This window comes from Pseudophryne corroboree, chromosome 3 (genome assembly GCF_028390025.1).
Source record: "Pseudophryne corroboree isolate aPseCor3 chromosome 3, aPseCor3.hap2, whole genome shotgun sequence".
Taxonomy (NCBI): domain Eukaryota; kingdom Metazoa; phylum Chordata; class Amphibia; order Anura; family Myobatrachidae; genus Pseudophryne; species Pseudophryne corroboree.
Window position 1 is genome coordinate 292,575,822 of NC_086446.1, and position 20,528 is coordinate 292,596,349.

The 20,528-nt window shown below is 45.2% G+C and overlaps 1 protein-coding gene across 1 annotated transcript in view; it reads left to right on the top strand.

The window, feature by feature from the left end:
• LAMA5 (laminin subunit alpha 5) overlaps positions 1 to 20,528 on the top strand; it is a 259,245-nt gene that overhangs the window by 217,062 nt on the left and 21,655 nt on the right. Inside the window, exons 68-79 of the mRNA XM_063959301.1 lie at positions 2,303 to 2,435; positions 2,596 to 2,739; positions 4,172 to 4,302; positions 4,592 to 4,759; positions 6,739 to 6,877; positions 6,963 to 7,114; positions 7,263 to 7,452; positions 17,104 to 17,256; positions 17,469 to 17,625; positions 18,176 to 18,306; positions 18,398 to 18,491; positions 19,061 to 19,180. Coding sequence (XP_063815371.1) covers positions 2,303 to 2,435; positions 2,596 to 2,739; positions 4,172 to 4,302; positions 4,592 to 4,759; positions 6,739 to 6,877; positions 6,963 to 7,114; positions 7,263 to 7,452; positions 17,104 to 17,256; positions 17,469 to 17,625; positions 18,176 to 18,306; positions 18,398 to 18,491; positions 19,061 to 19,180 — 1,712 coding nt within the window. The remainder of the gene's footprint in view (positions 1 to 2,302; positions 2,436 to 2,595; positions 2,740 to 4,171; positions 4,303 to 4,591; positions 4,760 to 6,738; positions 6,878 to 6,962; positions 7,115 to 7,262; positions 7,453 to 17,103; positions 17,257 to 17,468; positions 17,626 to 18,175; positions 18,307 to 18,397; positions 18,492 to 19,060; positions 19,181 to 20,528) is intronic.

Consider the following 20,528-nt stretch of genomic DNA (forward strand, 5'->3'; position numbering starts at 1 on the left):
GAACCCCTGCTTCAAAACCAACCGGTGCTGATTCAGTCAGACAACATCACGGCGGTCGCCCATGTACCGACAGGGCGGCACAAGAAGCAGGATGGCGATGGCAGAAGCCACAAGGATTCTTCGATGGGCGGAGAATCACGTGCTAGCACTGTCAGCGGTGTTCATTCCGGGAGTGGACAACTGGGAAGCAGACTTCCTCAGCAGGCACGACCTCCACCCGGGAGAGTGGGGACTTCATCCAGAAGTCTTCAAGCTGATTGTAAATCGTTGGGAAAGGCCACAGGTGGACATGATGGCCTCCCACCTCAACAAAAAGCTAAAAAGATATTGCGCCAGGTCAAGGGACCCTCAGGCGATAGCTGTGGACGCTCTAGTGACACCGTGGGTGTACCAGTCGGTTTATGTGTTCCCTCCTCTTCCTCTCATACCAAAGGTACTGAGGATAATAAGAAAGAGAGGAGTAAGAACTATACTCATCGTTCCGGATTGGCCAAGAAGAACTTGGTACCCGGAACTACAAGAAATGATCTCAGAGGACCCTTGGCCTCTGCCGCTCCAACAGGACCTGCTACAGCAGGGGCCCTGTCTGTTCCAAGACTTACCGCGGCTGCGTTTGACGGCATGGCGGTTGAACGCCGGATCCTAATGGAAAAGGGCATTCCAGACGAAGTCATTCCTACGCTGATTAAAGCTAGGAAGGATGTGACAGCAAAACATTATCACCGCATATGGCGAAAATATGTTGCTTGGTGTGAGGCCAGGAAGGCCCCAACAGAGGAATTTCAGCTGGGTCGATTTCTGCACTTCCTACAGTCAGGAGTGACTATGGGCCTAAAATTGGGATCCATTAAAGTCCAGATTTCGGCCCTGTCTATTTTCTTTCAAAAAGAACTGGCTTCACTGCCTGAAGTTCAGACGTTTGTTAAGGGAGTGCTGCATATTCAGCCCCCTTTTGTGCCTCCAGTGGCACCTTGGGATCTCAACGTTGTGTTGGATTTCCTAAAATCACATTGGTTTGAGCCACTTCAGACCGTGGAGTTGAAGTATCTCACGTGGAAGGTAGTCATGCTGTTGGCCTTGGCCTCAGCTAGGCGTGTGTCAGAATTGGCGGCTTTGTCCTGTAAAAGCCCAGATCTGATTTTCCATATGGACAGAGCAGAATTGAGGACTCGTCCCCAATTTCTCCCAAAGGTGGTATCAGCGTTTCATTTGAACCAACCTATTGTGGTGCCTGCGGCTACTCGGGACTTGGAGGATTCCAAGTTGCTGGACGTAGTCCGGGCCCTGAAAATCTATGTTTCCAGGACGGCTAGAGTCAGGAAAACTGACTCGCTGTTTATCCTGCATGCACCCAACAAGCTGGGTGCTCCTGCTTCAAAGCAGACTATTGCTCGCTGGATCTGTAGCACGATTCAACTTGCACATTCTGCGGCTGGACTGCCGCATCCTAAATCAGTAAAAGCCCATTCCACGAGGAAGGTGGGCTCTTCTTGGGCGGCTGCCCGAGGGGTCTCGGCTTTACAACTTTGCCGAGCTGCTACTTGGTCGGGATCAAACACTTTTGCAAAGTTCTACAAGTTTGATACCCTGGCTGAGGAGGATCTTGAGTTTGCTCATTCGGTGCTGCAGAGTCATCCGCACTCTCCCACCCGTTTGGGAGCTTTGGTATAATCCCCATGGTCCTTACGGAGTACCCAGCATCCACTAGGACGTCAGAGAAAATAAGAATTTACTCACCGGTAATTCTATTTCTCGTAGTCCGTAGTGGATGCTGGGAGCCCGTCCCAAGTGCGGACTTTCTGCAATACATGTATATAGTTATTGCTTAACTATAGGGTTATTGTTATGAGCCATCTGTTGAATGAGGCTCAGTTGTTGTTCATACTGTTAACTGGGTATAGTTATCACAAGTTGTACGGTGTGATTGGTGTGGCTGGTATGAGTCTTACCCTGGATTCCAAATCCTTTCCTAGTAATGTCAGCTCTTCCGGGCACAGTTTCCCTAACTGAGGTCTGGAGGAGGGGCATAGAGGGAGGAGCCAGTGCACACCAGATATAGTACCTAATCTTTCTTTTAAGAGTGCCCAGTCTCCTGCGGAGCCCGTCTATTCCCCATGGTCCTTACGGAGTACCCAGCATCCACTACGGACTACGAGAAATAGAATTACCTGTGAGTAAATTCTTATTTTAAATGGTGGTTTAAGAACCTAGAATTTTCGGAAATAGAAGTCCCACGACTGGCACCTTCTAATATAGATTCCCTAAAGTTCTTTTGATTTATTTTACATTTCCTTGCTTCCAGCCTAAAGGAGATTTTCAGTGGAGGAGGATCTGTCAGAGGCTGCATGAAGGGTATCAAAGCTTTGGGGAAATACGTGGACTTAAAGCGTACGAATACAACTGGTGTGAGTTTCGGCTGCACCTCAGATCTGCTGGTGAGTGGAGTCACTGTCGGTCTAGACAGTTTTTGCATTATGTTGTTGAGCTTATAAATATATATCTGTATTTTTATCAAGTTGGTGACCTTTTATTACACAGTTTGAGGAACTTTATATCAAGCTTATGTATTTCTGCTGATTACACCTCTTATTGTAGGTTGCCAGATCAATTCAGCTCTATGGAAACGGATTCCTAAGTATGAATCTGAAAAATGTGGCCGGTTTTCAGAGTGACTACTTTGCTGGCTTTGGCTTCCGGACTAATCAGGATAATGGACTCTTGTATTATCAGTCCAGTGAGGTAGGTCTGTTTAGAGGGATTTTTGGTTCTGGATCTAACAAAAATACCTGGTGATAAAGATAGTTAAACAGGGCTATACGTTGAACCCAATGGACTCACTAAAATTCTTTTAAACCTGGGAGGGTTTTTTATCACCCCGCGTTAAAGAATGACTTTTAACCGGTTTTAAAAATGCCCTTTCATATGAAACTTGTATTTATGAAGAGAATCTTCTAATCACTGTGATTGATTATTGCAATGGTCTTCTTACTGGTCTTCCCAAAAAGACTCTCACCACTACAATTCATTCTGAACGCAGCTGCGAGGTTGATCATCAATTGCTAAACGTTCATCGTCTGCGAATTCACTCTGTCAGTGCCAGAATTGGTTACCTATACTCTACCATATTCAATAAAAATATATAAATATATATAACAAAACTGGGTAATAACAGACAGTGGGGTCAGTACAGTGGGGATGTAATTGGATAGGAAAGTGTATGAAGGTTATGTGGGCAGTTCTGGAATTTGATAAGCTTGCCTGAAGAGTTGAGTTTTCAGGGAACGCTTGAAGGTTTGAAGACTAGAGTGTTATTGTGCCGTGGGAGGGCATTCCACAGCATGGGTGCAGCCCAAAGAAGTTCAGCAATCGTGAATAGGAGCGAATCATGAGTATAGATGAGAGACGTAGATCCTGTGAAGAGCAAAAAGGTCTGGTTGGGATATATTTTGAGATGAGCAAAGAGATTGGTATAGTTTGGTTAATGGCCTTGAGTGTGAGTAAAAAAAAAAATATATATATATATAATATAAGAAATTGATAATAAATGCGTAATCACATAATCATTAGAATTTTGCGCCGTTTGGGTGGCTCCCTATTGCTTGTCTTTTGGATAATATGCTGCCTATGCACAGTATTTATTTCCCATGGTTCATTATGTAATCTGCATACTATCATATTACTTTTCATGGTTCATTATGGTTCATTATGTAATCTGCATACTATCATATTACTTTTCGATGTTCACTGTGGTGCCAAATATATTGTTCACTTGTGTATTTCATATCTTTTGATTGCCAGTATTCTCTAATCAAACATTGGTCTGCATATTTCCATGCTTTGACTAAAGAAGAAAAATGGAAAAAAAAAAAAAGAGAAACTAGCTCAGGAGTTACCTCTCTTCCTGCCTCCTGTTGAGTGGAGCTTAATCACATATAGTTATACTAAAATGGTTGTCATTGACCACCTATACCCAGAATGCCTTGGCTTGGTGTTTCTCTGGTACTAGATTAAATGCGGGTCATTGGGACAGTGGAGAATGGACAATGTCTTCTACTTAGTTTACTGCCATTCCTTGTCACACAGAGTCCTCTACATAAGTAAAGTTTAATATAGAAATTAGAAGTAAAAGATATTTATCCAACTCATGCGTGCCCTTTATGGTCTTCCATAGGCGGGATCATGTCAGGTGTCCCTAAAAAGTGGTCACTTGTCAGTGAGGCTTCTCACCACAGAACTCACATCTAGAACACCTTACGCTGATGGGGTTGGGCACTACCTATCTATGTACAGCAGCAAGGATAGGTGAGTCTGACTGATATTATTGAAGGTTATGAATACAAGAGCATGCCATGTTATCTGTACTGAATTTTGATTAACACTCTATCACTATTGTGTGATTTTACATTTGCATACTGTATATTGCATCACTGAACAGCTGGAGATAAATATGCACCACATTTAATACAGACTGATATTGGTATTGGGCATTTGTAGTATTACAGAGCATAATTGAGGGAAATGCAACCTGAATTAAAGAGCATGTTGGCTATGTGGTAAATGTACTGTGCTGACTAAGGATGTCACTGTGCAGGCTGCGGCTCTACGTCGATGATGAACTGCAAGGTAGCCGGCAACTGTCAGAGGGTGGCCGACGGAGGCGACAGGATGATTCCAACAGCAGTTTAATCCTTGGAGGGTTACCAGATAGTGGACCACCAGGAAACCTGAGTGGCTGTATCAGTAATGTATTTGTGAAGAGGTGAGGTTAGACAATATTGTAACTATAATAGTTTGAGTAATAATATTTTTGCCATATTAATCTCTCCTGTGTGTACACCACCTCTTTCTCTCTGTTTACGTCACCCTCTATGCTGCCATCATTCCACTCTCCTGTACTCCTTCAAACATTCATTAAGGTGCACTTAATGGAAGTACAGGGAGATGTGCAGATGTGACCTCTTACATCTTTGCTCTGTGTGCTATGTGTAATACGTGAGTGCCGTGTGACTCAGTAGCGCTGAGCGTCTTTTTTGCTATTTTTTTTCAGCGAAAAATGCATCTTAGACGTAATTTAATGCACAAGCAGCTTCTGCTGATTAAAATGATATGCAGCATGCCTATATTCTGTGTGTGACTGCAACTGTATTTGCATACAAAATGGTATGCTGCAGTGTTTTCCTGAACGTGGCATTTCGAATGCAGATACAGCCGCAAATTACACACAGAATATAGGCATGTCGCATATCGTTTAATCCTATTGCATTACCCTGCAGCTAAGACGCATTTTCGCTGAAAAAAATTGCAAAAAAAAAAGGCTTGTTTAGTGTGACTGCAGCAAGGATGTAAGAGGACACATCGGTACTAAGCCTTGGAGAGAGAGAAAGTGCCAGCCCAATCAGCTTCTAACTACAGAGCTACAGGCTGTGTTTGAAAAATGACAGGAGCTGATTGGCTGGTACTTTATCTCTCCACTTTATCACTCCCCAGGGCTTAGTACATCTCTCCCGTAGTCTTTCTAGAGACATAAAGAGTATTCAGTAGAATGTGTGCTAAAAGTAGATGTATCCCAGTTTTTTCATGACCGTCCTTTTTTCCCCTGTGGGCGATAAGCCAAACACTGACCTAAGGCATTTTATGTGAAACCTGACACGTGTGTAGTAGTATTATATACCCTGTATGAATAGATCCACGTATAGTACATCCAGCCCACACAGAAACCATCCAAGGCAACATCTGGGGCGCACTGCATAGTTTGCTGCTGGCAGGGTGTGCAGACAGTTGGGATATAGCAGACCATGGGGCAGACGTACGCAGTACCTAGGGCATAAAATAGTGGTAGACAAAGATATAGTAGTTGGCACGCATACAGTAATTACAGTAAAGCATATCAGGTAATGCAGCTAGCAGCAGGGGTGGTGGTGGAAGGAGTCCCAGTAAGGTAGGGAGACCCTGGAGCCATGAATCCTGATGTACTTTAGGTGACTCATCAGCCTGCAGCAGGAAGGAAGGTGGCTAACCTATCAGAGAGTTAGTCAGGAACTGCAAACAAAGCAGGCAGCTTATGCCAGTGAAGACTCAGTGTCCAAGTGCAGCCGAAATGAGTAGGGAGATGGCCATTGGGGGAGTGGGCAGCTTTATGTTGAGCTGCTGTGATCCTTTCTCCCATAGAGCAAGATGGTGCCCACACACAGCGTGTGACCTAGTTCCAATGCTTTTTCCACCTTTGGATACCAGCTCATCTCAACCTGTGGTTAGATTTCTCTGCGGGCAGTACGGCAGGTGTTGCAGTCTCGGACTGTCTGGGAGCATATCCAGAAGGAGGCAGCGGGCAGAGCAGTGTTAATGTGGACTGCGGTAAGCTAGCACCTCCGGGGCGATAAGCCCATTCTGCGGTCTGCGGGCATCTCTGTGCGGTGGGTTTGCAGGATGGTACAGTTTCCCTGGGATGTAGCAGGTAGCATGAATTTTGGGGGCCGAGGTTGGGAGCTCTGTGAGCATGCGACCATCCCGGCCCCACTGGAAGTACCCCAGCCTTTAATTGGTGAATCCTTGACCTGCATCTCAAAACAAGGAAAAGTTTACAATATGGTATTAATTTGTAGCAAGACCACCAGTGCATATACAGTACCGAGGCATTCATTCACCGCATGAAAATATGTACCCATTTTATTTTCTGTCAATTTATTCAGCACAACTGCATCTGTTGACTCTTGTATTTGTATTTTGCCATTTATCTAGAATATCTGGGCCCCAGATGGTTTTAGATCTGTTACAGAATCAGCGCAGCCTGAATGCGACCATGAGCTGTCAGGATGTAACAGAGGATCGACCACAGGAGATCAGAGCCTTACTTCGGAAGGATAAACTCAAAATAAGGGTAAATGATCCTGTGTGGCCTTATATGCTCTTCTTGAACATCTACAATTAAGAGTCTAAGTTCCTAAATATCACCATTTTGATAGGGTCGTCAGAGGAAGTTGGCTTTGATGGACCATCGGAACTTGCAAAACACATCCTGTCTTGTCCCCAAACATGTGAAGGGAGCACTAAGATTTGGTGGATCTTATTCCAGTCATCTGGAGTTCACCAACATTCCTGGTTCTCTCCAAGAAAGGTGACAGAAAAAACCCAAACTATGCCCTGGTAGTCAGGGGAAGTCAGAAGATACACAATTTAGTAGTAGTGGGAGGTGATGAGAAATTGTCTTTGGGAGGAAATTACTTCACACATCAGACATTTACATGTATTGCTTTACTGTGCAGATTCCACTTTTCAATGGAGGTTCGTCTGAACACCAGCAGTGGTCTTCTCTTTTATGTCGCTGATGAGCGAGGGACGTCTACTTTGTCTCTTTATGTTTCTAATGGCCGATTTATTCTCCTGATGAACATCAATGGAAAAACACATCGTCTGAGAAGTAAAGGAAAGTACGCGGATGGGCACTGGCACACGGTAGGAATGTTTTCTGCATACAGAATACACACACTGTCTTCGTGGCCTAATTTTCTTGTTTGTTTCCAAATCCATAGGCCTTTTTATTTATTGTCCAGAGTTTTTAATATGTCATCATGTGTACAGAGATAGAAATACACGCAGGATGGTGTCGGGATTCTCACACTTGGGATGCAGTCACCGACATTTCAATCCATGTCAGGATGCCGGCATTCCGAACAGTATTGGGATTTTGGCGTTGGTATTCTGACTGCTGGGATACCGCATGTCTGGATCCTGACCGGATCCTGTACACACACCTCGCAGGTCTCTCAGTCCATGTGTGCAGAGATAGATATACACACACCTTGCAGGTCTCTCATTCATATGTACAGAAATATGGAAACCTTACAGGTCTCTTTACCTTTTGTATACATTTTTTTAATCTAATTTGCCCACTTACTGGATACTGGTACCATAGGGACATATACATTCTATTAAGACTTTTAATGACCATAATCTATTTACGCTCAGTCTGTGTAAGCTCCTTTTTCTATATTCCCAATATTCGACAATACAGGTTTTTTTGGGTTTTTTTTTTAATGGATTGCCCAAAAGGACAAGGTTTCCTTTTGCTGGGCTGTTTTGGCAGCCTGTATGGGTGTGATATGATTTACCGGTGGTCGGGATGCCGGCGGTCACTCTAAATTGCCCAGTGGTCAGTCAGACTGACAGCTGTCTGTCCCTCGTGCCTGTGAAACTGATCTGGCAGATCTGCCTGAACTAGATCCATGGCTTAATCCATCTTTAAGAATGCATAAGGGGCTAGTTCGTGGACACTTCAGGCTTTAGACCAATCCTGGGATAGTCTGAGTATTCCTTCCAGAAAGAGGGCGAAATAGTCAAATAATGAGGACCTTATAAGATGATATGGGATAGATCAGGCATTCCCAACCACGGTCCTCAAGGCACACCAACAGTGCAGGTTTTAGTGATATCCAGGCTTCAGCACAGATGGTTAAATCAAAATAACTGAGCTACTAATTAAGTCACCTGTACTGAAGCCTGGATATCACTAAAACCTGCACTGTTGGTGTGCCTTGAGGACCGTGGTTGGGAATGCCTGCGGTAGATGATATAGTGCGGGCGGTGCTACGAACACTTCACATCCAGGACAGTGAGGTGTCAGCTGAATTGGACAGTATGCTGTTTAATGGAAAGAATAGAACATTGATTTCCTTTTCCCTTGTCCCCAAAGTTAGATTCTTTGCTGAGTGAGATGTGGAGCAAATGGAAGATTCAGGTTACATGCAGATGTGTGAACCTATATCCTTTACCTAGAGTATGTACCAATGAGTGGGAATCTTTACCTAAAGGTGTATGCCCCTATAGCACCTTTGTCTAAGGCCACCACTATATACCGAATACCACAGCAGAATGTTCTCCTATTTGTACCATCCTTCAGTCTATTTATGTTGAAGTGGTTGCTTCACTTAGACCTATTTCAGCTTCTGCTTGGATCAGTAGAGTCATAGGTTAAGAGGTAGGAATAGCTCCTGAACAGTTTGCAGTCAGGAAAGCCTAGGTCCAAATTAGTGATGCTCACTGAGCACATAAAAGAGGCATCTTAATATCTGGGAGACATTTCTCTGGATGCAGCCTCGTTAGAACTATAACCCAGAAGTGGAGAAGATCATTAGACAGATGGGAAGATATCTTCCTGCTCATAAATTCCTAAGGCACAAATTTCTCTGTTTCAACCTTTTTGCACTGCTGGGAGGGAAAGTCTCAAGTGCTAAGACAAGACGATCTCTGCACCTAGAGGAGGACAGCATAGGGTATATAGGTATTTAGGCCTGCAACGTCAAGAAACACCCAAGTGCCAGCAGGTAAAAGGGTCACAGGGTTCTATTGCAACCTATTTTTGATCCAGCATCCTCAATTTGTTTTGCTCCAGTGGACAAGTTCAACATGAAATAATTACTTGCCAGCAGTACACAAAGCAAGACAATATTACAAGTTCATAAATTCTGTGGATGTCATGGATGTTTACTTGCATATGCCAATCTGGGGCCATCAATATCTTCTCAGATTTATGATTTGGGCCCACCATTTCCATTTTAACGCCCTCCCCTTTGGTCTAGCAACTGTCCCTTTGGTATTCACAATGATTAGAGCTGCCATGTACACATTCCTGAGGTACAGGAGGATGATGAACATACCACCTACCTATGGGGAATCTGTCTTGATAAAGTGATCATCCAACTCTACTTCAGACACATTACTAAGGGGGGCACAGCGGGCGAGCAGTTCTGAACTGCGCATGCGTATGCACCGCAATGCGCCGGCGCGACACGCAACAGCAACAGGCATCGGCGCCTAGCGACGGGATGGTGCGAAAAATTAGAACGCACAGGTGTTCGCAATGTGTTTGACAGGAAGAGGCCATTTATGGGTGGCAACTGACCATGTTCCAGGAGTGTCCGGAAAAACACAGGCAGGATCAGGCGTTTTCAGGGAATGTGTCTGACATCAGCTCTGGCCCCAATCAGCAGGATTCCATCACACTTCAAGAGTATGTCCTGGGCTGTGCAGAGACTGCACAGCGCTTTTCCCTTCCCCTTGTAGGCGGCGACTATCTGATCGCAGGGCAGCAAAAATCACAGCCCAGCGGTCAGATCCGAATTACTCCCTAAGTTTCTCTAACGTCCTAGTGGATGCTGGGGACTCCGAAAGGACCATGGGGAATAGCGGCTCCGCAGGAGACTGGGCACAAAGTAAAAGCTTTAGGACTAGCTGGTGTGCACTGGCTCCTCCCCCCTATGACCCTCCTCCAAGCCTCAGTTAGATTTTGTGCCCGAACGAGAAGGGTGCAATCTAGGTGGCTCTCCTGAGCTGCTTAGAGTAAAAGTTTAAATAGGTTTTTTATTTTCAGTGAGACCTGCTGGCAACAGGCTCACTGCATCGAGGGACTTAGGGGAGAGAAACGAACTCACCTGCGTGCAGAGTGGATTGGGTTTCTTAGGCTACTGGACATTAGCTCCAGAGGGACGATCACAGGCCCAGCCATGGATGGGTCCCGGAGCCGCGCCGCCGGCCCCCTTACAGATGCTGAAGCAAGAAGAGGTCCATAAATCGGCGGCAGAAGACTTTCCTGTCTTCATAAGGTAGCGCACAGCACTGCAGCTGTGCGCCATTGCTCTCAGCACACTTCACACTCCGGTCACTGAGGGTGCAGGACGCTGGGGGGGGGCGTCCTGGGAAGCAATGAATTTACCTTAGTTGGCGAAAAATACATCACATATAGCTCCTGGGCTATATGGATGTATTTAACCCCTGCCAGTTTTCCAGTAAAAAGCGGGAGAAGAGCCCGCCGTGAAGGGGGCGGGGCCTATCTCCTCAGCACACACCGCCATTTTTCCCACACAGCTCCGCTGGTAGGAAGGCTCCCAGAATCTCCCCTGCATCCTGCAACTACAGAAACAGGGTAAAAAAGAGAGGGGGGCACTTATTTGGCAAAATAACAGATATAAGCAGCTATAAGGGATAGACACTTATTGTAAGGTTGTCCCTATACATATATAGCGCTCTGGTGTGTGCTGGCAAACTCTCCCTCTGTCTCCCCAAAGGGCTAAGTGGGTCCTGTCCTCTATCAGAGCATTCCCTGTGTGTGTGCTGGGTGTCGGTACGTGTGTGTCGACATGTATGAGGAGGAAAATGATGTGGAGGCGGAGCAGAGTGTCTGTAACAGTGATGTCACCCCCTAGGGGGTCGACACCTGAGTGGATGTACTGTTGAAAATTACGTGACAGTGTCAGCTCTATATAAAAAAACAGTGGTTGACATGAGACAGCCGGCTACTCAGCTTGTGCCTGTCCAGACGTCTCATAGGCCGTCAGGCAGATGGCAGATACAGACGCCGACACGGATACTGACTCCTGTGTCGACGGTGAAGAGACAACCGTGATTTCCAGTAGGGCCACACGTTACATGATTGAGACAATGGAAAATGTTTTATACATTTCTGATAATACGAGTACCACCAAAAAAGGGGTATTATGTTCGGTGAGGGAAAAACTACCTGTAGTTTTCCTGAATCTGAGAAATAAAATGTGTGATGATGCGTGGGTTTCCCCCCGATAACAATTAATAATTTCTTAAAAAGTATTGGCTGCATACCCTTTCCCGCCAGAGGTTAGGATGCATTGGGAAACACCCCCTAGGGGGGATAAGGCGCTCACACGCTTGTAAGAACAAGGGCTCTACCCTCTCATGAGATGGCCGCCCTTAAGGATCCTGCTGATAGAAAGCAGGAGGGTATCCAAAAAAAGGTATTTACACACATACTGGTGTTATACTGCGACCAGCTATCGCCTCAGCCTGGAGGTGCAGTGCTGGGTTGGCATGGTCGGATTCCCTGACTGGAAATATTGATATCCTAGATAAGGATAGTATATTATTGCCTATAGAGCATTTAAAAGATGCATTTCTATATATGCATGATGCACAGCGGAATAATTGCCGACTGGCATCAAGTATAAGTGCGTTGTCCAATTCTACCAGTAAAATGGTCAGGTGATGCGGATTTCAAACGCCATTTGGAAGTATTGCCTTTGAAAGGGGACATTTGGGGTCGGTCTTTTAGACCTGGTGGCCACGGCAACAGCTGGGAAATCCACGTTTGTACCCCAGGTCGCCTCTCAAAATAAGACGCCGTATTATCAGGCGCAGTCCTTTGTTGGCAAGCGGACAAAAGGTTCCTCTTTTCTGCTCGTGACAGAGGGAGAGGAAAAAGGCTGCAGAGATCAGCCAGTTCCCAGGAACAGAAACCCTTTCCAGCCTCTGCCAAGCCCTCAGTATGATGCTAGGGCTTTACAAGCTCAGGCACGGTGGGGGCCCGTTCTCAATGAATTTCAGTGCGCAGTGGGCTCACTCGCAAGTAGACCCCTGGATCCTTCAGGTAATATCTCAGGGGTACATATTGGAATTCGAGACGTCTCCCCCTCGCCGTTTCCAAAAGTCGACTTTACTGACGTCTCCCTCTGACAGGGAGGCAGTTTTGGAAGCCATTCACAAGCTGTATTCCCAGCAGGTGATAATCAAGGTACCCCTCCTGCAACAGGGAACGGGGTATTATTCCACACTATTGTGGTACCGAAGCCAGTCGGCTCGGTGAGACCGATTCTAAAATCTAAAATCTTTGAACACTTACATACAGAGGTTCAAATTCAAGATTGAGTCACTCAGAGCAGTGATTGCGAACCTGGAAGAAGGGGACTACATGATGTCTCGGGACATCAAGGATGCTTACCTTCATGTCAAAATTTACCCTTCTCACCAAGGGTACCTCAGGTTTATGGTACAGAACTGTCACTATCAGTTCAGACGCTGCCGTAGGGATGGTCCACGGCACCCCGGGTCTTTACCAAGGTAATGGCCGAAATGATGATGTTCCTTCGAAGGAAGGGAATTTTAGTTATCCCTTACTTGGACGATTCCCTGATAAGGGTAAGATCCAGGGAACAGTTGGAGGTCGGTGTAGCACTATCTCAGATAGTGTTGCGGCAGCACGATTGGATTCTCAATATTCCAAAATCGCAGCTGGTTCCGTCGACGTGTCTTCTGTTCCTAGGGATGATCCTGGACACAGTCCAGAAAAAGGTGTTTCTCCCGGAGGAGAAAGCCAGGGAGTTATCCGAGCTAGTCAGGAACCTCCTCAAACCGAGCCAAGTCTCAGTGCATCAATGCACAAGGGTTCTGGGTAAAATGGGGGCTTCCTACGAAGCAATCCCATTCGGCAGATTCCACGCAAGAACTTTCCAGTGGGACCTGCTGGACAAATGGTCCGGGTCGCATCTTCAGATGCATCAGCGGATAACCCTGTCACCAAGGACAAGGGTGTCCCTCCTGTGGTGGTTGCAGAGTGCTCATCTTCTAGAGGGCCGCAGATTCGGCATTCAGGACTGGGTCCTGGTAACCACGGATGCCAGCCTGCGAGGCTGGGGAGCAGTCACACAGGGAAGGAATATCCAGGACTTATGGTCAAGCCTGGAGACATCACTTCACATAAATATCCTGAAGCTAAGGGACATTTACAATGCTCTAAGCTTAGCAAGACCTTTGCTTCAAGGACAGCCGGTGTTGATCCAGTCGGACAACATCACGGCAGTCACCCATGTAAACAGACAGGGTGGCACAAGAAGCAGAAGGGCAATGACAGAAGCTGCAAGGATTCTTCGCTGGGCGGAAAATCATGGGATAGCACTGTCCGCAGTATTCATTCCGGGAGTGGACAACTGGGAAGCAGACTTCCTCAGCACGACCTCCACCCGGGGAGAGTGGGGACTTCACCCAGAAGTCTTCCACAGGATTATAAACCGTTGGGAAAAACTCGACAGGTATTGCGCCAGGTCCAGAGACCCTCAGGCAATAGCTGTAGACGCTCTGGTAACACCGTGGGTGTACCAGTCAGGGTATGTGTTTCCTCCTCTGCCTCTCATACCCAAGGTACTGAGATTGATAAGATGGTGAGGAGTAAGCACTATATTCGTGGCTCCGGATTGGCCAAGAAGGACTTGGTAACCGGAACTTCAAGAGATGTTCACGGAGGATCCGTGGCCTCTACCTCTAAGAAGGGACCTGCTCGAGCAAGGACCCTGTCTGTTCCTAGACTTACCGCGGCTGCGTTTGACGGCATGGCGGTTGAACGCCGGATCCTGAAGGAAAAAGGGCATTCCGGATGAAGTCATCCCTATCCTGATCAAAGCCAGGAAGGATGTAACCGCAAAAACATTATCACCGCAATTGGCGAAAATATGTTGCGTGGTGCGAGGCCAGTAAGGCCCGACGGTGGAAATTCGACTGGGTCGATTCCTACATTTCCTACAAACAGGAGTGTCTATGGGCCTGAAATTGGGGTCCATTAAGGTTCAAATTTCGGCCCTGTCAATTTTCTTCCAAAAAGAACTAGCTTCAGTCCCTGAAGTTCAGACGTTTGTAAAAGGGGTACTGCATATACAGCCTCCTTTTGTGCCTCCAGTGGCACTTGGGATCTCAATGTAGTTTTTTTTTTGGATTCCAAAAGTCACATTGGTTTGAACCACTTAAATCTGTGGAGTTAAAATATCTCACATGGAAAGTGGTCATGCTGTTGGCCCTGGCCTGGGCCAGGCGCGTGTCAGAATTGGCGGCTTTATCCTGTAAAAGCCCTTATCTGATTTTCCATTCGGACAGGGCGGAATTGAGGACTCGTCCTCAATTTCTCCATAAGGTGTTTTCGGCATTTCACTTAAACCAACCTATTGTGGTGCCTGCGGCTACTAGGGACTTGGAGGATTCCAAGTTGCTGGACGTAGTCAGGGCCCTGAAAATATATGTTTCCAGGACGGCTGGAGTCAGAAAATTTGACTCGCTGTTTCTCCTGTATGCACCCAACAAGCTGGGTGCTCCTGCTTCTAAGCAGACGATTGCTCGTTGGATTTGTAGTACAATTCAGCTTGCACATTCTGTGGCAGGCCTGCCACAGCCAAAATCTGTAAAAGCCCATTCCACACGGAAAGTGGGCTCATCTTGGGCGGCTGCCCGAGGGGTCTCGGCTTTACAACTTTGCCGAGCAGCTACTTGGTCAGGGGCAAACACGTTTGCTAAATTCTACAAATTTGATACCCTGGCTGAGGAGGACCTGGAGTTCTCTCATTCGGTGCTGCAGAGTCATCCGCACTCTCCCGCCCGTTTGGGAGCTTTGGTATAATCCCCATGGTCCTTTCGGAGTCCCCAGCATCCACTAGGACGTTAGAGAAAATAAGAATTTACTTACCGATAATTCTATTTCTCATAGTCCGTAGTGGATGCTGGGCGCCCATCCCAAGTGCGGATTGTCTGCATTACTTGTACATAGTTATTGTTACAAAAATCGGGTTATTGTTGTTGTGAGCCATCTTTTCAGAGGCTCCTTCTGTTATCATGCTGTTAACTGGGTTCAGATCACAAGTTGTACGGTGTGATTGGTGTGGCTGGTAATGAGTCTTACCCGGGATTCAAAATCCTTCCTTATTGTGTACGCTCGTCCGGGCACAGTATCCTAACTGAGGCTTGGAGGAGGGTCATAGGGGGAGGAGCCAGTGCACACCAGCTAGTCCTAAAGCTTTTACTTTGTGCCCAGTCTCCTGCGGAGCCGCTATTCCCCATGGTCCTTTCGGAGTCCCCAGCATCCACTACGGACTATGAGAAATAGAATTATCGGTAAGTAAATTCTTATTTTTTAATTCCCATGGTTGGATCATCAATGTTGAGAAATCCAACCTGATACCTAGCCAGAGGCTGGTCTTTATTTCAGGAGACAAGATTGTTACAGACTGGTAAATTGTCTATTGGCTTGCATGGTATCTGGTCTCTAGGTCGACAGTAACTAGGTCGACCACTATTGGTTGACAGTAACTAGGTCGACAGGGTCTCTGTCGAAGGGTCAAAAGGTCGACATGAGTTTTTCAGATTTTTTTTTTCTTTGTTTTGAACTTTTTCATACTTAACGATCCATGCAGACTACAATTGGGAATAGTAACCTTGCCCGAAGTTCACTCGCCATGCGAGGGGACACGGTGCATTAATTGGGGTTCCCGGCCACTGTACGGAGAAAACGACATCAAAAAACCCATTAAAAACTCAAGTCGACCTACAGACCCTGTCGACCTAGTTACTGTCGACCAATAGTGGTCGACCTAGACACTGTCAACCTAGTTACTGTCGACCCTCCATACCACACCCGCCTTGCATTCAGACATCTGCCTTGTCCTGGGGAAGATATGCATTCAAGGGAATTCCAGAATGAATGTTGCTCTGCCCCTCTGGTAGTTAAAAGTTGACAACCCCAAAGTAACTTTTCTGTTTGCCACATGGATTTGGACTATTGGGGGAGGGGTTACCATACTTAGGAGCTGCTTGGTGGTGGTTCTTCATCAAAAGTTTCAGGATTTGTGGAGTCCGATCAGTGTGCTAGAGTTAAGGGTGGTTTTACACATTCTACTACAAGCTTATATTCTCTTGTAGAGAAAGTCCAGAAAATACCACCCTGGTGCAATGCAACAACAGGGCGGCACAAAGAGTTCATAAAAGGGCTGGGGAAATGGGAGGTTGACTCTCTCTGCAGTCACGGCCTGCCTCCAGGAGAATTGTCTCTCTAGGAAATCTCTCAGCAGATTTTGGACATACAGTATGGGGACAGCAAAGCATCAAAATAACTGAACCACAAGGATCTGGTATCCACAGGTGCTTTTCTGAATCCATTGGGAGATTCTATTCAATTACTTTTTTTTTTCTTGGAATGCTGTAGTTTTACTTTTTGAAGGTTGAAAATAGTTTACACATTTTTGTAGGTGATGTTTTGTCTCTGTTCTTGTGTGGCTTGGCTAGAAAAATAAGTTCCCTGCAAAATGGGGACATAGGAGAGGGGGGAGCTTAAACATCTTAGAGATATTTAAAGTGACAAAGTCCTAATTGAGGATCTGTATACTCATGGTATCAGTGTCCTCCAATGGATTCAGAGAATAAGATTTAACTTAAGTACAAAAAGTGGTGTTTTCCATCTACTGTATAATTTTGGCTTTAAAGTCTTTGACTATTAAGTTGTATGTCCATTTGCACTACTAACTATCAGGATGTTATTCTGTGTCTCAGGTTTTCTTTGGGAAAGAGAAGAACAAGCTCCGCCTGGTTATAGATGGTCTCAAGGCTCAAACCGGGCTATTGCACTCAGGGGTCATCGTCTCCTTAAAAAGCCCAATTTACATTGGAGGAATCCCTGCACTTAAAATCCGTCCGGAGAATCTGGTGAGTGGTGCAGACGTGATCATTGTATGGCTGCCACAGAAGCACAAATCTAAATTCACAGCTGTCTGAGAACATTGATTAACAATGTTGGTAACTGAAGGCAGTCAGGGAGCATTTACATATATATGATAATAATCTCATTCGCAGGAAATTCCCATTTAGATTTTCCGATTTGAGATGGCGAAGACTAACTTTGTTTAACTGTTTTCCAGGATGCCACACTCAGCGGTTTCCATGGGTGCCTGAGGAATCTGAAGATGGATGGAAAAGCCCTTGGCTCTCCAGAAAAAGTTGTGGGGGTCACACCATGCTTTGAGAGCTTTACTGAACATGGGCTCTTCTTCTCAGATGGCGGTTTCCTGACATTTGGTACATGACTAGAATTACTATTCTGTATTGGGCCATCACTGCTAACTGAATGTCAGAAAGGCTAGAAACATATAATAATTAGTACAAAAATCTATGAAGGTTATCATGGGTGACAAAGGGCAAAATATATTCTAGATTTGTGTAAATTCAAAACTTTCATGAAACATTTATTTCTTAATGCGATTGTTACAATCTATAGTTAGAATGCCTTCCAAGAACTTCTGGCCTTCTCTTTCTGACTTTGTTCTTTGGCTTTCTACCATGTACTTATTATCAGTTGTTGTACTTGGTACGACATGGCTCTCCTATTCTCTCTGCATCTATACAACTGTATGTGGATAGCTGCTTTGTGTAGTTGGGCAAACAAAGGAATGTATTTTGTAGAAACCACTGGCGGGCATGCACACGCCAGTAACTCTGTCATCCGAGAGTGGGAAAAACCATTGACAAACCATTCTGATAACAATTCATATTAGACGTTTATACCAGTGTCTGTATATGTTTGACTTAATGCCCCAGGTTCCACTAAGCATTCTCTCCTTTATCTCAGAGAATGTATTTGATGTGGGACAAGACTTAGAACTGAAGTTAGATGTCCGGCCGATGCATCCCTCTGGACTGATATTCTGTGTACACACAGAGAAGGGATATTCTGTCACTTTGTCCATGGCTGATAAAAAGGTATGTTTCCAAAGTTGTTGTTTTAATTTTTTTTTATCACAGTTCTTAATCTGGAGGGCCCTTCTCATTTAGTATTGTTTGTGGGCTACAGGTTATGCTAGTCTTTACTGATGAAAGGGGACAACACTCTACAGCTGTGAACTTGCAGCAGCCCCTGTGTGATGGACAGTGGCACACCATTTCTGGTCAGTATTCAACAATGCACTATCTTCCTTGGCTTCAGTCAATGGTTTAGTTCCATAGAACCTATCAATGATTTCAAAATGAGTTACATACTGCCCAACTGGTTTCAACATTTCCTATTATGAAAGATGTGAATGGATCATGCATAATCACATGGGGTGAATGACTGTGCTGCATACATGTCAATTCCATTCTGATGTATTAAAATGCACCAAGTGGTAACATGGATCATGCATCCATATTCTCATTCTGTGGGTGAAGCCAACATTTGTGTAAAATACATCGCCAAAGGAACTTAATGACTTATATTCATGATGTGCTTGTTGCTACTGAATGAATGGGCTGTATTCTCGCGCACAGTGATTCAACTCACAAAGTGACTGCCTCCATAATATTCAGTGATGTCACTAGAATATAAAATTAATTGATAGTCTCCATTCTTATGACTGTTGACCGTATAGATGAGTTGTACAAAACTGCGGTGTAATCATATTGTCGATGACCCTGCAATATATCCTTTAATTCACAATATTTTGTACTTTTTCGTTTTGTTTTGTGTTCCCCATCACAGTTACAAAAGGTAGTAATGTTATCCAGCTAGATGTGGACACGGAAGGAAATCATCTAGTGGGAGTCGGTCCATCCTCTCGCCCCAGGAATCGAGGCTCTCTGTATATAGGCGGAGTACCAAGTTAGTATAATATGAGCAATGTGTATATGTGCAGAGTGCCTGGATACTGTTGTGTATTATGGGTCCCACATAGATTTAGATGTAAGCACATTCTTTGGGTGCAAATTGTATGTTTTTGTACTGTGCATGACTCAAAAACTTTATATACATCTATGCCTGTTATTTCAGGAGCTACTGTATTTGAACTGATGCTTTGAGAGGTAGAACAGATGATTTATGGGGTGTGCAAAGGTTTGTTAAGTACAGAAAGGATATGTTCCAGCAGATGCGTAATATGTAGATTTCAACAAAGTCATGTTTACACTGGCCAGGAAGCAGGGCTGGCTCCAGGCATGTTTCATAGAAGCAGCTGAGCATTTTTAAATGTGGTGCCGGCCGTCAGTCAGTCAGAGCTCACCCCTGCTGGAGACCAGACTTCAAGGAGAGGCACGTTCTCCTTCCCACTCCTCCCCTCAGACACCTAGCAGTGGTTGGCCAGCAGCAGCAGTGGCAGAAGCACTGCAGCTGTTACTGGCACTACAGGGGGGCATTATGTGGTGTAACTGGCACTGCCTTGGGTGCTATGTGTAACTAGCACTATACTGGGGGCATTTTGGGTAACTGATACTATCCTGGGTGCATTATGTGTAACTGGAACTATACTGGGAGCATTATGTGTAACTGGAACTATACTGGGAGCACTATGTGCACTTCCAATTGTGTGTATATGGGGTGACAATACGGTATATATATTTATAATTTGATAACAATATATAGCTGTGATGCCATGGCCACTTTCCCAGGAGCGTGTGTGCATTGGAGGGGGGGGGTTGCTTTAAAACATCCCGTTCAGGGTGCTAGTGGGCTTGGAGCCGGCTCTTCTAGGAGGCATATCACTTGCAGGTGCTGACCCCTGGTACAAAATACACATTGAGTGATGATTAGCAGACACTTCTAATTAACTGTGTCCTTATCTCTATTAGTGTGGCTGCCGTGATCGGTTTCATTATTTAGTAGATCATTCCATTTGTTTTTCTAAAAGGGAAGATAACTGAACTTCATTAGCACTTAAATGTTGTGTTTGCACCTAAATTAAAGTGGATATTACATGTCAAATGCAACTTATTTATTAATTCTGTATGTATACAAACTAGGCTATGTGTATATCTTTTATTAATATACTATATTGTTTTATGTACTGTAACTTTAGCATTTACTAACATCTCGTGGCGTAAACCTGATCAATGTATGTTTTCTAGTGCCATCTAAACAAAATGAAAGTTAGACATTTTCCCGGCCACAGCAGCAGGCAGGGGGGAGGTGAAGGGGATCTACACAGCTCTACCAAACTACATGTGGACTTTAGCTA